The sequence below is a fragment of the Sylvia atricapilla genome, chromosome 3, assembly GCF_009819655.1.
Source record: "Sylvia atricapilla isolate bSylAtr1 chromosome 3, bSylAtr1.pri, whole genome shotgun sequence".
Classification (NCBI taxonomy): Eukaryota; Metazoa; Chordata; class Aves; order Passeriformes; family Sylviidae; genus Sylvia; species Sylvia atricapilla.
This window is the reverse complement of record NC_089142.1, coordinates 57,400,962-57,417,524: the sequence shown is the minus strand read 5'-3', so window position 1 is coordinate 57,417,524 and position 16,563 is coordinate 57,400,962. Positions and strand designations below refer to the sequence as shown.

Below are 16,563 nucleotides of genomic sequence, written 5' to 3'. Positions count from 1 at the left end.
TAATACCCCAGGAAAATCAGGCCAGCTGCAAAAAAAAAAAGCTATTTAGAGCTTGGTTTTGCTCACTGACACTTCTAAGACAGCAAAACCAGTGAAGCTGGAGGAGAGGAAAGTCTTCTCAGAAGTAACTTACCCCATATCCATGAGGCAAGAAAACAGTAAGGACTGTCCCAGTCTTCACCATTTCTAAGTGTACCACCAAACTCACTAGTTAAAACTAGGGTACACAGCTACTTTCCACAGCTACTTCAGTGCAAGATGAATAGGATAAGAGACACAAATGTGTCATGTGTACAGTTGGGTGGGCAGCTTTTAGTCAAACAACGTGAAAGAAAAGATACTGGTGGATAGTATTTTTTGCTGTAGGTAATCAGAGAACTGGTATGTTTGCCATTAATTGACACCTGATTTGGCACACTTATTACAAAGGAAGAAAATTGTGGTATTTGAAATAGTCAGTGAAGTAACAAAATGCATCTGTGGACAGGAAAATTACTAGAACCCCTATTGTTCAAACTGTGGGTTGTTTTCAGACTCCAGCTCAAAACTCTGAACATAAGAACTGCCAGCAAGTCTCAAATCAAAATATTTTTTCCCATTTTGGACATACTAAACTGTTTTCAGTTTGAAAAAGGGTTCTCAGTGGTTTACAAACCAAAAAGCTTTCCAGAAAAAGTACCTGCTCACTCAAACATCATGCTTGCTATTACAACTGCTTTATACCACCACCAGTTTTTGACTCCAGAGTTAAGTGACAAATCTAACAAAAGCCCCTGTACCTCAGCAGTTAAGAAAGTTTTCCTGTAACATTATCGCCTTCAAAGGGTGATGTTAATACAAACTTGGTCATTTAGATCTAGCTACATGAGCTCCTCGGCAAGGAGCATGGACCAAGGATTCTTGTGGCAAAACACATCGGACACATGGGCCTCTTTCAGAACCAAAGCATTCCACTCATAATGTTGAAAACAATAGTAGGAGATTTCAACACAAAAACAGATGAATTCACAAGCTCCCCCTGATTTCTCTGAAGTACAAGTTTCATTTCACATTACTAAAAAAAATCTGCTGGGTGACTCCTCAGAAAACCAGACCTAAATTGCAACTTCAGCAAGATACAAGATGCAAATTTAAAATGCTGCAGGTGAGTCTTTTCTCGGGGTGTTGGAATTTCTTGAGGATCCAAAATGGCGCCTGAAGGAACAAAAGGTGGAGTATCCCCTTCTGAAAGACCCCCTTCTGCCACACCTTCACTAGGAAACTGAGACTCGCCCAAGTGTAAGCCCTCTCCTACAGTCCCTCTCTGGTTGACAAAAAAAGTTACCTGAATTTATCAGCATTTACCTGTAAGAATTTCCAAGCTTTTTTCCCCCCCATTCCTTTTTAAATTCCCTAGGGCAGAGGGAAGAAAGACCCCATCTGGAGGAGACTTTTGAAAGTGAAGCTGTGCACCAGGTCACAGGAGTTTGAGTGATACTGGGCAAGGGCTGAGTGATACTGAGTACATTAAAAGCCAGTTAGGGTCAATACACCTGGGTTCCCATGTACTTACCACCTCACAGACTTCTCTTTTTGTCAAACAATTCCATTTACAAACCTACTCAGCAACAGTAGTCTTGTAAAGTGTACATGTAACAAGTCACAAGTTGTTCCATTTATTTGAGTAAATATCTGGTAAATAAAATCATCAGTAAACATTACAAAATTAAATACATTAAAAAAGCTTGCCAGTATACATAAAATTCACAAACATGTACTTCTTTTGAAAAATAAAATATGTTCAGAGCACCCTTGATATAAAATGCCTGACTAATGTCACCTACCAGTAAATGGTAGCTTATCAAACATTCTAGTTAGGACATTTTCCAGAAGGGAGCAGAGATCTCTGTTGCTGCTCTTACAAGTAAGAGAGCCCAAGTTAAGTAGTCTCTCCACTTCTCAGGGCAGAGCCATAAACAAAGGCTGTATTACTCTTTGCCTACCTTTATAGGAGAGGAATCTGCATTTGATTAAGACCACATCCATTCAACGCAATACAGTACTTGCAATTCATTTTGGGGTCACTGCCTTTCCTCAAGCATGAGCCAGCTTCTAAAAGGTGATGGACATTTCTCTAGATATCACTCCAAGTGCATACTCAGTATAGGTTAGCACAGCTCCAAAACACCATGAGGTGGAGAGGAAGTTATCCTGGCAAAGCATTAAAGTCAATCAAATAACTTTTAAGTCTACAAATTAAGCCCTTAAAACTCCCAATTTTCATATGCTGCAGTTTAAACAAGGAGATATGATGAGACTCTTCACTGGGCTGCTTTAAGGGTATTTAAAAAAATGGCAGCATTCATTTTAGTAATCTAAATTGGTACCTTCTGGTAGCAAATTTGCAATAACCACCATTTAAATAATTTACTTTAACAAACTTCTCCTTCCATCCATGTGAAACAGTATTCACAACCCACTTTAAAATTTATGTACAGACAAGCACAAGAAACTTGACATCCATGAGTTAAATGTACGAGCAACTTAAGAAACGTTATCCAACTAGTTGCAAGGAGAAGCCTCCTAGCTCTGTAAATTTACACGATCTTCTGATTCACCACACAGGCTTGCTGCCCCCCATCACTAACTCTTGGATTCTTCACTTGCTTCAGTAATCCTCAGGTGAAAGTTGAGCAGCATCCAAATTGTTGATATCTTTGATAAAAAAAACCTGACACTTAAAAAAGAACCCTTGAAACACACAAAAAAATCCTTGAGTCAAAACTGAATAAAATCAAAAAAGTTGTGGAGAAAGACAATTATTTTAATAAAGGTCTTGTATTCAAAGTCCAATTTCCCTCGCCATGTCTTTTACAGAGTGCTGTTACTTTGACTTATTTATATACTCTTCTTTTGAGGGGGACTGAGTTTCCTCATTCCTCTTATCCGAGTTAGCAGCTCTTTGATAAATTCCTAGGGAAAAGGAAAAAAAAAAAAAGAAAATATGAGTAATTTTAATGATCCCATAATACCATAATTGAGCTTTTTTTTAAAAAAAATGTGAACTATACATTTTTATTTAAGCTTTTACTGCTAAGCTGAAATTTCTTTGGCCTGATGACCAGGAACCTTATACACATCCTTCCCATCTAGCAGAAGTGTGAACAACGAGCTTGTGACTATGCTGGCTCAGTCATAACCTATCTTCCAGGCTTTTACTGCACACGGCCTTATACCAACTATTGAATGGAGCAAAACCTATGGCTGGATACAATGCAAACAGTCAAAACAGACTTCCACAGCTTAAGCCTGTGCAGAAATCAGCACCCTTGCCAAAAGAGGTGTTTCTCTTGCCACTTCCCATGCTGGAACTAGTATTTTGGTTGGCTGCATACTGAGCTGTACAAGAAAGCTGATCTGGCTAAAAAAGTCAGCTGCTTTTCCTCTTGCCCTGCTACTTTCCAAGCTGGCTCAGTCCTCTGACCAGGCCCACCACTCAGCCCACACTAACACTTGTGTCAGTTCAAGGCAAGGCAGGAACAAGGACCCAGAGGTAGCACCATTGGTTCATCAAGGGTGAAACTGGTTGCACAGCTAAGTGAATGGCACTACTTTGAAAGCAAATGAACACCCACTCCCCTCCCTCCAACAAAAAACCCCCAAAAAACTCAGAACACAACAAACAATTCATGGACCAGGCCTTTATTCACAGTGATATTTTCCCCAGTTTCAGCAGATATCCTCTTTTTAAACTGTGTGAGAACAGAAGCTTACTGATTTGCATCATTCTCTGAAATTCTTTTGGTATACAATTTCTTGCAGGTGCATTAAAAGCTAAATGGCCTCCTTACTGTCACACTGGGAAAGTAATGTTTATCCACAGTACTATGTATACACCTACAAAAAGGTTCTTATGAAATCAGCTAGCTGTAAACACGCAATGTAATAATTCAGTTAGGTTGATGTGAACAGCCAGGTTGGACAGAGCTTTGAGCCTTGTGGATGGTGTCCTGGCCCTTGGCAGTCAAACTAGATGATCTTTAAGGTCCCTTCCAACCAAAAACATTTTATGATTCTATGAAACAACTAAAAGCATGATTTCCTGGATGAATGCTTGAAGTTAAAAATTCCAGTGAACAAAATCACCACTTAAATGACAACATAGTACCTTTCAAAAAAGGTCACACCAAAATACACATTACAGGGTGCTACACTTTGTGTTAGGAAAGTCTGTGTAAATGTGTATTTTAACTTGAGAAATATGTCAGATCTTTCTGGTGGACCATGGTCCCAACAAACCAACTTCCTTTCCTGTGCAGATTATGCACATCTATAGTGAACTGCACGTGTGCTGTTGCACCAGGTTTATTGTTGCACTCACACTACCTGTGGCTGCAATGAACAGCAGCAAAGGCAGAGCAGCTACAAGACAGTGGGGTCTCCACCCTGGACTAAGTGAAGGCCACTTCAGGAATACATCTATGCATATCAGTATCATACTTCCCATCTGGACAGACAGCCTAATAAGATGACCAGAAAAACAGGTTTCTGAAGACCCTGAAATCCTCTTCCTCCATCCTCTTGAAACTGTCTTATTTCAAAAAGGCACAAGCCACTGCAACAACATCAACTCTCAACTTGTTACAGTCTACTACTTCTCCACTAAAAAATCAAAAGAAGGAGCAAGACATGCTTACTCTAAAAATTCACAGCTTTCAACAAACTTTGCATTAGTTCTGTGTCATCATATCATCACTGTAAGGACCTGTTAGATAATGCAAAACTATATGGCATGGTGTTGCTTGAAACACAAACACACTTTGGAATTTGTTACTATCAAACTTATATAAAGCCCTGCAGCACAATTATTAGAGAAATAAACTCCCTAAAGTGATCTTAGAAGATTTTTACCTGGGATTAATGTCATTTGTATTACCTCTCAACAAATCTTTCCATAAAAAAAACAAACAAACCAAACCAACAAAACAATCAGATTAGACAGCTTTGGCTGAAGTGTAGTTTTTCTCTTAGAAAAAACTTTTTAAATTGTCTGTTCAAGCCACAAATACTCTACAAGAAGACGCTGCATCTCAAACTCTCCAGCAGCTTCACAGTAGCTGCTTTTTAATATGACATTATAGCAAAAGAAAATAATTCCTCCCATTATACTTTAGAGTTATTACAAGCGCCTTCTTTTGCGAAACAAGATATTTGCTTTTAGTTTTAACACCACCTGGAAACATCATAATGCTGCCAAAATAAACCAAACTGTAGAGCCAGCCCCCTAAAGGAGATCTGAAGCAACTGCAACTATTCTTAAAGCAGAGAAGGCATCAATTAGAAGTATATATAAAAAATTTAAAATCCTTTGTCCCTCAGGAACTTTTTTTTTCTTGAAATAAGGATCTGCAGTACCAAAGAGTAAAACCCAACAAGAGCATTTTGCATGTGGCAGACGTTTTGCATAACACAGTAGCACTGTTGTTCACCTCCTGTGGATATCCAAACCACAACACTGGTTCAGCACATTTCTGACCTAAGTATCACTTTGCACCTGACACTTACATGGAGCTGTCTGTCATTAACACAGTTGTGCTCCAGTGCTTGTGCCTTTCTTGCTTTGCAGTTCCCCACAAAGGAAAAGTAGTGTTCTTGAAAATATATACATTTTCCCTCATGGAGGCAGGAAAGGAGACTTTACAGCATTTCAATAAACCTTCACTTTGTAACTAGCCAACTCAGGTTTATGTCAGCAATACCCATTTTGTTTTATTAAGCTATCACTCAAAATTTAGAGTGTTGTTCCTTGTGGCCATTTGAGTCAAGACTTAATATCCACATCTATCTCCAACTTGTACACAAAAATCATTTTATACAGAGCATTTTACTGAAATACCCTCTAACAAGATACGCTGAAATTTAGCGGCAGATGTTTGAAAGCTGATCATGTACTATGTATTCTGTATTACAGAGGCGCTATGTTAAAAGCACTTCTGTAATACAGATTGAATTATCTACTTATATATACTGATTTCATTCATGGAGTTAAAAAACAAGAATAATCCAGCTAAGGATTCAAGAACTTGTTCATTATTCCTTGAAGATTTATAGCCAGGAATACACAGGCTACATGCACTTCTAATACAAGAAAAATCTCATACCAGCACTTTGTGCCTCAGTAAATTAAAAAAAAAAAAAAAAAAAAAAAAAAAAAAAGCTTTTTAGAAGTGCAAAAATGAACACAAACTTAGTTAAAATTCTTTTTTACAGATTTTCTGCAAGGAGGCACCCTTGTTACAAGTATCTTGAGAATCTTGTTAATTTGTAATACTAAATCATTGTTTCTAGAAGACATCTTTCTAATTCTAAAGGCAAATTTTAATGAGAGACAGACTAAATCTATAGTTTGTTTGAACTCATCTATATTCAACCTTAGGCAAAAAAAAAAAAAAAAAAAAAAAAGGCAAAAAACAAAGGTGAAATGATAATTCAGGAAAGGGGAGGAAATCACTTCACCTCATCGCTTTGGTGATGTGACTCATTGTTTTAATGAGGTCATTTGACAGACAATGAATTCCAGGCTTCCTATTCAAGTCTTCCAATTAATTCTGGAGACCAATTAGACTCTGTCTCCAGATTTCTCTTCCTCAAACAGTACACATGTAGTAGGACTAGTTTTTAAACTAAAATTTGGACTTGCCAGTTCTCCTGCTTCACTAGCGCATGAAATGAAGCCTAAGACAGCTTTCCTTCACAGCTTTACCTCCCTGTAGCCAGGTCAAAAACCATGATTTCCTTAACTGTTTGCCCAAGGCTATTTCTTGGAGAAGGCTTCATTAGTTGGATGTAAAAACTAAAGTCAGCCTAGAGAGTAATCCCACAGCTACTTAGGAAAGAACCTAAATAATAACCCATCTTACTGCCAAACACCTTTTCTTCCACACAGGCTCAAACCATCCCAAAGCCAACTGTACAAAAAGAAGGGGACTGCTTTGGGAGAATAGGGCCAGAAGATGCCTTCCATTAGCAAGCATCTCTGTAGCCTCACTGAACAATGCCCTCTCCAGTGAGGCCACAGCACCATCAGTGTCCAGAGCACAAAACTTTTGCAGCAATTTAACTTCTTGGTGAGCTCTATATAAGGCACAAAGCTTAGCTATTGATAAAGACTTGCAACCAAATTATTCTCCAATTCGGCAGCATGTAAACAAACACAGCTTAATTCTTGTCAAATCACCACTTGCTCTTTCATTCTGATATTGCTATGGCTATTTATAATTTGTATTCATGAGTATTTGCAGAGATGAAAACATGGAAGCTTAATTCCCTCCAATGCTGTATTACAATATAGGGCAGATCTCAGCAGGCACATAAAAAGCTTTAGTTCACTGAATTCAATGGTCAAATGGATGAACAAGAAATCATGTTTTACTGGAAATGCATCTGCCTGCATTGCTTGTAAACAAGCATGTTTTCTAACCTTTTTTTCTCTACAAATTCTCCTATTTCATTTCAAGTAATATAGACACAAAATAAATATGCTGTGACTTAATTTACCACCCATCAGCTGCCATGGCTTGCCCAGATATAAGGCACTGCACTGAGGCTTTCAGACACATCTGCAGTGACTATTGTTTCTTGTGGGTATCCTACATATTGCCGCCTTGCAATTATATAGAAATAACAAACAGTAACATTAACTTAAAATAATTCATAACATATTAGGACCAAAATAAACATACGATCCTTCAAAAGTTACAGGGTTCTGATTCAGGAGCACTGAGCTTTCTACTCATGCCTGCATACTAAAAACATACATTATATCAATAAATACACAAAACAGCTTTTATCTTTAAAGAAAGTGCCTAGACAACTCTGAAAACTTGCATCACAAGCCTTTCATTTGCTACAGCTAGGAATTAAAATTGGAGAAACAAAGTAAAGCAAATGCATCTCTACCTTTTCAAAACTGTTAAAAGCTGTTGAAATAGTCCAACCACTGAAGTAATTGAGCAGTCAGTAACTTAAACCTCTGCCCAAGTTCTCCAGAAAATATGCACAACAATTCAACAGTTTGTTTGCAAACCACATTGAAAATTACTACTAGAAGTTTCCAGAATGTAACTTTCTTTAATGATGCAACTCATCTCCTTTTTCTCCCATTTTGTACTAAGTGAAGAACGATACTAACAAAATAGATCCTGCCTGAATGGGAGAGATCGCCAGTGCACTCTGAAGCTTTCTATGTTTCTATAAAAAAAGAAAGAAGTAAATAGACAGCAAATTTTATCCAGTTCTCTTCAAACACTCATTATCTGCAGACCTTGTGTTGTTGCTCAGCTGCATCTTTTGGAGTCAGTAAGCATAAAAAAAATTGCCCACTCCTTGGATTTCTCTCCCAAAGTAGTTTAAGAGTTTCTTTGTCATTTCTCCTGTCATTACATTGGCAGTCCCACTAGTAGAAGCTCTAATTCACATCAGCCACAAATATTTCAGATTTTCTCCAACACCCAGTCTAAATGAGTGGTCTTGCTGTTACCAGTAGCAGAGATAACAGCAATACAGATTTAGTCAGCCTTCTTCAAAATATATGCCTTGAAGAAACGTCATTGATTTCACAATCACAACTCTCTTCCTATCCTAAATAAGAGTATTGTGAAGTATCTAAACATTAACATCAAGACTGCAGGCTGTATTTAGATTTGTTATATTCACTGCTAACATCAAGATCCTCCACCATCAGATGATGACAGAGAACAGCAGACAGAAGTGAAACAGCAACTCAATAAAGGTCAGTGGGATTTTCCACAGGTGACATTTGGAACTGTATGAAGGACTGACTGCTCTGACACACAGATGATGCAGGAAGAGGACGCTGCTTCCTGCTCCTCTTCAATTATAAAAGTTCAGATCCAAAATTTGGTTATGGCACTGACTAGCAGATCTCATATCCTTTTAAGTTTGTGTACATAGTAAGTTTTTACATAAAGGTTCCACATTAAGCATATTTCCATACAAATTAAAACAGCCATAACTGCTTCTTAAGGAAAGCTTTTAATATTTTAAAGCACATTCAAAAGTCTAGCAATATTTCCCTTAGAAATAAAGGTTTTGTAGAAATTCCTCATAAGTTACTGTCAGCTATTATCTTTGGCCAAATTATTAAAGAGGCTGGGAACTCTTTCCATCTTTTAAGTGACCTGGATAAGTCATCTTCCTCTGATGAAAAGTCAATCCAGGATACATACAAAAGTTCTTTAGTCCTTCCTTAAGTCTAAATGGAAGATACTAAGCAAAACTGACTTCAGACATACATTTTCAGGTTTAGAGGGGTTTTTAAACAGTTGGGTAAGAACTTGGAGTTATTAAATTTTTGGCCTGCACCATTTTTCTTAATGTTCTGAATAGCAGGGTCATCATATTACATAACTTCCTCCCCAGTTAGAGATTACTACTTTTTGCAAATTGTATAACTCTTGATGATAAGACCCCTAGTGCACTTGACAGGCTGTATTTCTTTGGTCAGGAGAAATTCCATTAGCTCATATCCATTATCCACAAATCTTCCAAAAATCCTTTCACAAGCCAACTACCTCAATAGCTTTGAATGCAAATATAAAAGGATTGCAGATTTTCTAGACAAGGTGTGGATCCTCATATAGCAAGTTTAAGCCAACAAAAAGGCTCTTCTTAGTCCACACATGGCAGGATAAAAATCACTATTTTTAAGTGGCCTAAGCTAGCAGTCATGGACTATTACTGTGCTTATCATACCATAGACAAAGAAATGTTGCTGTTGTAAAATAGTCCTGGCACGTGACTCATTTTGGAAACTATCCTCACAGAACCACAGAATCAATTAAGTTGGAAAAGGCCTCTGATATTGAGTCCAAACTATGACCAAACACCACCCTGTCAACTAGACCATGAAGTACTTTCTTTGAACACCTCTGTGGTGGTGATCTCACAATCTCTTGGGCAGTCCATTCAAATATCTATCAACCCTTTTGTGACAAAGTTCTTTCTAATGTCTATCCTAAGCTCCTCTGCCACAGCTTGAGGCTGTCCTCTTCTTTCACTAGTTACTGGCAGAAGAAACCAACCCCACTTGTTTACAGCCTCCTTTCAGGTAGCTGTCGAGAGTGAGCGGATTAAGTACCCTCTCAACTTGGCTATCTGTGAAGATTATAAAGGAAGATGGATATTCTCCTAGATAAGGCAGCTGTCTCCATCCCATCCACAGAGGCCTGAAGACACAAGCCACCAGTTCAGTATTAAAATCTCACCTTGATCCAGGTGCCTTGAGGGCAGACAAGGACATGTATCCAGGATGTTGTTTCCTCTGAACTGCCACACCAACTTAATTTACCAGTATGGCACAAATATTTCCTGTACAACCAAGGTTTCCAGTGGAACACTTGCTGACATCTGTCATGTACCCTTATCAGCCCCCTAAAATCTGTCCTTTCATTGGGTCAAACTTCGCAGCTAAAAAAAAAAATAATCATCCATATGACATGTTTAATGAAGAAGGAAGAAGAGTTATTACTTGATCTCTGCCTTCAGATAACACAGAGATAAGAGGTCAGCACACGAGTGACTGTTGAGCTCTTGGCAACCTGTCCTTCCCCCAGTCATGACTTGAGCTTTCTCCTACCAGCCTCTGACAAGAGCCATGTCAGGCTCCGTATGCCGTACACATCTTCACACCTATCTTAAGAAGAGCCACCAAGGTTCAATAGCACTTGCTTGGAGAAGGCTGGCAGGGTCATCTGTGGTGTAGCACTGCTACAGTGAGGCAGCTGAATACTTGACATCATGGCATCTCCATAATGGGAGATGTGCATTATCTGCTGTGAGGCAACTAAGATGCAACACACAACAAACTCTACAGGTGTTATCAGGTGAGTCTTTCTGGGTCACTTCCCTGCACTGTTAAAATGTTTGTACCAGCAACTATAATAGCAATTCTGGAGAATCTTCCCAATCTACCACAGGAATCCATAATAATGGAAAAGCCTTGAAGAAAATATCTCATGGACTGTGAAGTGACTATTCAACTGTGCCAGCAATTCTTCCTGATAGTCTGACTATCCTTAAGCCCCACCAGTTTATGTGGCTACAGCTGCAGATATTACAGAAGAACCAACCTATTTGCAGCCTTGTTTCAAAACCAAACGCCCGGCTTCTAGTCATGCACAGCTGAAAGGTCTCTGACAAGAGGAATCCTGTACGGCAAACCCTCTATTAAATACTGTGCAGCAGCCACTTCTGGGAAAGAACTGACTATAAATGGAACTAACAAACTGACCCATGACCTAGACTTTTGATTTTTACAATGAGTCCACTGGAGTTTTTTTTTTTTTACTATATTTACTCTTCCTAGTAAGCACACATTACTGTATGAAAAGCCAGCTATATTGGCACTGGACACATTAATGGATACACAAGCTGAAAGCTGAGTAGGTAAATCCTGCTAGTACAGGTTATCCCACAATTTTATTCAAGTCCATTCACAAAAACAATTAGCTGAACTACATATATGCATAACAGTTCTCAGAATAAATTTTACTGTCCTAGATAAAATGAAATTATTTCACTGTGAAGAGCACAGTCCAACATGCAAATATTTTAGCCATCTGATGAGAACTATATATAATTTTCTTATAACATGGTAGCTTTAAGAGTCAGTACAGTCAGTAAGGACATTACAGCAAACAATATTGATAGTTCAGCAGGAATGACCAGCAGTTCCTCCACAGGGTACAGTCACATTCCTACTGTAGCTAAGTGACAGGCACAATTAATTTCAGGATATAAAACTCCAAGTCTATCAGCTAGGCATTAATATTCATCTAGCTACTTTATCATAAGAATAAAAATAAAGTTACTTTAGCTTGAACATAACTACTGTTTCCACAGGTTAATAGCATTTTAAAAAAGTCTTTTACCTCTGTTGGTTTGTAGCAATCTACAAGAGTTTCCTAGAAGCAAAATATGAAAGTGTCAGTATCCATACAGAGTAATAGTGAACATAAACAATATGGTATGAAACCTGGAAAGGGAGGGGAGAAAGAAAAGGAGCAAGAACAGGAATCACTGAATGAAGATGTTACTGAAAACCCAGAGTTATACAAGTCACTTTTGCTCCGTATGTGGATCAGAATGATTTGTACCAGGAGAGAAATAATGGCTTCTTTCTCCAGGTAAGAAATTACAAAATTCCTGTCTCCAAGAAAACCTGAGAAGAGGACGAGAATCCAAGAACATTTCTCCCAGGAACAGGCATGTGAAAGGCAGCTTTCTGGAAGGACATTAGAGTCTTTGCAATGCAGAAATAGAGACATTAGTTATTCCCAGCAGGGCATTGCTAGCAGGGGGCTGCTGTAGCTAGCTTAGGCAGAAGCAGCAAAGCTATTTATGAATGCTGAGCAAAGAGCCTGGGGCCATGCCCCATGTCTCTGTGGCTGGCCAGTGGGCACCAGGAAAATGGTGCTAAAAGGCACTAAAATGAGATGTGCTGCACTGAAGCACCACATTAGTCACATCCCAGAAGCAAGCTGAGGGCAAGCCACGACTCTAGAACAGTTTTCCGTTTCTTAGTGCATCTGAAAAGATTGTAAATGGAGACATTTCCTATTGGTTTTATATATTGATTTAGAGAGAGAGATACATTAAGGCAATGATGTTTCTTTTCTTCTCCCCCTCATTCTTCCATTTATTAACTCCTACTTCACACAAGATTCAGAGATTTAGAAAGCTGGTTTAAACTGTGTACTTTCAGCAGACAGCTTTTGAATTTTCCTACTAATTCCTGTTCTTTACTATCTTACCCTTTTCTTAGAAATTAGAACCCATCAAAAAGTTCAATCTGGTGTAGACAGAAATATTTCCTAGTAGCCTAAGCACAAGGGAAGTTTTCTGGTATACACTGTATATTTCTACTGCTGAAGTGCATCACAGAAACTATTTGGTCATCATAACTGACTCTCAGTCATATGTGCTGTTCTTCATTTTCCTATGTTTTCTGTTCTTTATTTTATATACTTATACAAATTGGAATAAGGCCAACGGGGCTTAGCATATTTCCCTCTATTTCTGGATTCTTTGAACTTTTATTTACTAGTGTTATCACATACCTTCCAAAATTTTTTTATCTAAAAGTATTTTGATTACCTTTGAATAGTCTGGTAGACTATGCTAGACTAGACCTAGGAACCTCTCCATTTTACATTTACAGTGGATTCAATCAAACACAAGATATTGATCCAGCTGCATTACTTGAGCCAACTGTCAATTTAAAATAATAAAATAGTATTACCTGTAATTTGAGAGCTCTCTCCTCTTCATTGGCTGCATCAAGAAGGTCATCGATGTCAATTTCTACCTCTGGCATTTCTTCTTCCTGAAATGCAAAAATACCCACTTAAGTCCATAGAGCTATCTTCTAACTAACTCCAAAAGCAGCCTAGTGATAAGCACACAAACCCATCCTCCTGGAGCCAGACAAGGAAATCAATAAGGGATGGTGGCTTGATTCCTTGCTCCCAGGCCAGCATCAGGCCAAGCTCCAGCCTCACAGGAAGTGGACAGCCCTTAAGAAATCCTTTGTTCGCAGCCAGGACATGTTACCAACTCATGGCCAGCATGACAAGTCATGCTATTCTCACAGTACTGGGCAACAGGACAAAGAACGAAAAGCAGAAGGAAGAGGAAGCAGGCAACAACTGCAGCAAGACACAAAACTGTTTTCAAAGCATTTTTGATTGGACTGCTTTTCATGGTAACTCTGTGGAAGATCTCCCTTGTGTAAAGTTGTCTTACTAGGATGACATACATGCTCTATCAGAAGAACTCACATTCTCAATACCTTCAGTGAAGCACAAAGTTTAAGGTACAGAGTATTTTAGAGAAATAAACTTCCTCCACCACACACTTTTTTCTCTCTTTGCATCACCAACACATCAGATGCCTTGTTCCCCGAGTCAGAGCAACAGTCCATACATTGTGAAGGACCCCTGAGGTCTAGAATCCCAGTGAGAATTTATCATCCACAGATATCACCATTTATTTCATTTTCAGTTATGCAAAAAACATTCTGCTGGTCATTTTATACATTGTCTCATCAAAACTCTTAAGCAGCTCCCTGCTGCACATACAAAACTCTGGTCTCAGCCCTCTCCCTTACCAAGTCCAGCCCTGATAGCAGCCTCAGTGCCATGGCACACAGCTCCCCTGTTGCCTCTTCCCCATATAAGCCAACACAAATGGGCACTGCAAGACTCTCCTCTCCCACAAGTACACTGCCATCAATCAACTCACTGATGGAGCATCACTTTGGAACCTACCTAATGAAAACAGAGACCTGAAAGCCTCCAAAGAGGAGGGTAGATTTAAGACAGGATGAAGGAAAAATATCACAGCAGCTGCTGCTGCCTTCTTGTACCCCACCAACACTTTTCAAGATCCTTTAAAGAAGCATTTTAACAAAAATGTGGTGGTTCTAGCAAGTTGCAGAAGTTTCAACAGCTGTGAAATAATTTAACAGCTCCAATAGCAACTGCCTCAGGTAATACCAAAATTATTCTTCTACTGGGTAGTCCAAGCTAGCTAGTCCAAACATTAGCAATGAAAACATGTTAGTTCAAGTTGAGCTAAGTGAAGTTAAGCACCAAAGTGGCAAACAACTAGCTGTATCAAACTCCAGATGAAATGCCAACTGTCCAACATCTCTTTGAGTGTGAGGAAGAAGGACAGAAGTTGGATGCTTAAGTTCCCCATTCCCCATCTTTGAAGGAAAATGTGCAGGGACACTATAGCACAGTCATACATGCAGTTGGATCCAATGAACAAAAAACCACAAAGCACTCCCTTTGCCCAATCAGCCTGGTCAGAAAGGAAGTATGGACATTTGCTGAGATGAAGTAAAGATACCAATTACTGTAACACAATCTGGCAATATGGGAGTTTCTAACCCAATGGAACAGATTCACCAGCAATTTAAGCAAGAGGAAGAGAAGTGTTCCATAGGCTGTATATTCAGTAAAAGCCATCAGAATTGGAAAGAATAAAGAATAATCCATAACAGTGCTACAATTACTTAGTAGCTTACTATCCCAACTCTATGCTAATTCGCATATCACACTAAGAACCAGAAATTCTCACATAGATACTAAACCTCCTGAACATTTCATCTAAGCAGCTCAGCCTAAATACTGTTAAGACAGGATGCCTGGAGTTACTGCTAATATCGCAAACTTATCAAAACACATCCATTGAACTGTGTAAATAGCCATTGTGCTTATGTCTGCATTCAGAAGTGCTGTTCAGCACATTGAATATTTTGTCAGATACACATTTTTGAACTCCTGTCTCTTGGAACGGTGTTCTAGCAAACTGAAACAAGGTTGAAAAGCAGCAGTGAGGGGAAATTGCCTAGAAGGTATATAATGTTTCTTTGTGATCACACTTCACTGAAGCTGAGTGCTCCTGAAAGGTTAGTTTTACTCTAAATGGTATCAGTTGAGTGGAAGAAATCCTTGCTTCTATCCCTCTTTCCTCTTATCGTCTTCAAATCAACTTTCTCCTACACCTTCAAGGTTCACAGTGCCATCAATTCAGAGCGCAACTGCACCAGCAGTTCACTGAAACTTTGGTATAAGAGGTACACAGCTCCTGTACATGCACAGAAAGTACTTGACACAATGACATTCAATTAAGTTACATTATTTGTAAAAAATCATGTGTATCTTCTTCATTTCACAGCAGATTTGAATTCAGATACACAACACAAAGGGAGAGGAAAGCCCAAAAACTTAACTCTTACTCTTATTTTTGGCTAAATGAACAAACAATCAAAACACCTTTTCTCCATGTGAACTACTGTGCCTGCAGGATCTGAAGAGTTTTATGTTAGGCATGAAAAACATGCCCTTAGGTCGGGAGCCTGACCACTCCATAACAGCTGTAATGACAGAGGGAGGAAAGATGAAGTCATGCCTCCTGTTTGACAGATTTTATTGGTGAGATTAGTCTGGTTGCTCCAATTACAGTTCACCAGCTAGATACAGACTGGGCTGGGCCAAGCCTGAAAGGGTCTGCAAATAGCCGAAGGATGGTATTTTAAGGGTCTTGTTACTGTCATGAAGCTGTGCAAAAAAACAGACACTGCCACCAGTTCTGCTCCAGTAAGAGGGAGACAAAGTGATGCAAAGAGCAAATGATGGGGGGGTGGGGCAAGAAACCACTAGCAGCATGCTGACAGGGAGCAGCCCCAGAAAAGCTAAAATAGGAGTGTGAGGGTTCTGGGTGCAAACATCTATCAACTGAAATTCTTGGGGGAGAGGAGGATGGACACTACTTTTAAGCCCCTTCTGCAGTCTGCATTGACAATGTAGGCAGAACGTGAGCTGATTTCTGCTTAATCATTCAAAAGACAGAAAATACCAAAGAGAACTTCCATGACATTTAATGCAACTTAAATTCAACCTTGCACTGAAAGACAGCCCCATTACTCTTTAGGTTGCATGAATTCTTTGCAGACTACTGGCAAAAGACCTTAGGCACAGATGTGCATTAAACAGT

General features: G+C 39.0%; 1 protein-coding gene across 2 annotated transcripts in view; it reads right to left on the bottom strand.

The window, feature by feature from the left end:
• Window positions 1-1,630: 1,630 nt before the first annotated feature.
• Window positions 1,631-16,563, bottom strand: part of PPP1R14C (protein phosphatase 1 regulatory inhibitor subunit 14C) — a 50,890-nt gene continuing 35,957 nt past the window's right edge. The window contains exons 2-4 of one of the 2 annotated variants that reach the window (XM_066315468.1): window positions 13,301-13,384; window positions 11,931-11,963; window positions 1,631-2,952 (exon numbers count right to left, since the gene is read on the bottom strand). In XM_066315468.1, coding sequence (XP_066171565.1) covers window positions 2,878-2,952; window positions 11,931-11,963; window positions 13,301-13,384 — 192 coding nt within the window. In that variant the 3' untranslated portion in view covers window positions 1,631-2,877. The remainder of the gene's footprint in view (window positions 2,953-11,930; window positions 11,964-13,300; window positions 13,385-16,563) is intronic. The other variant, XM_066315469.1, reaches the window with a different exon arrangement.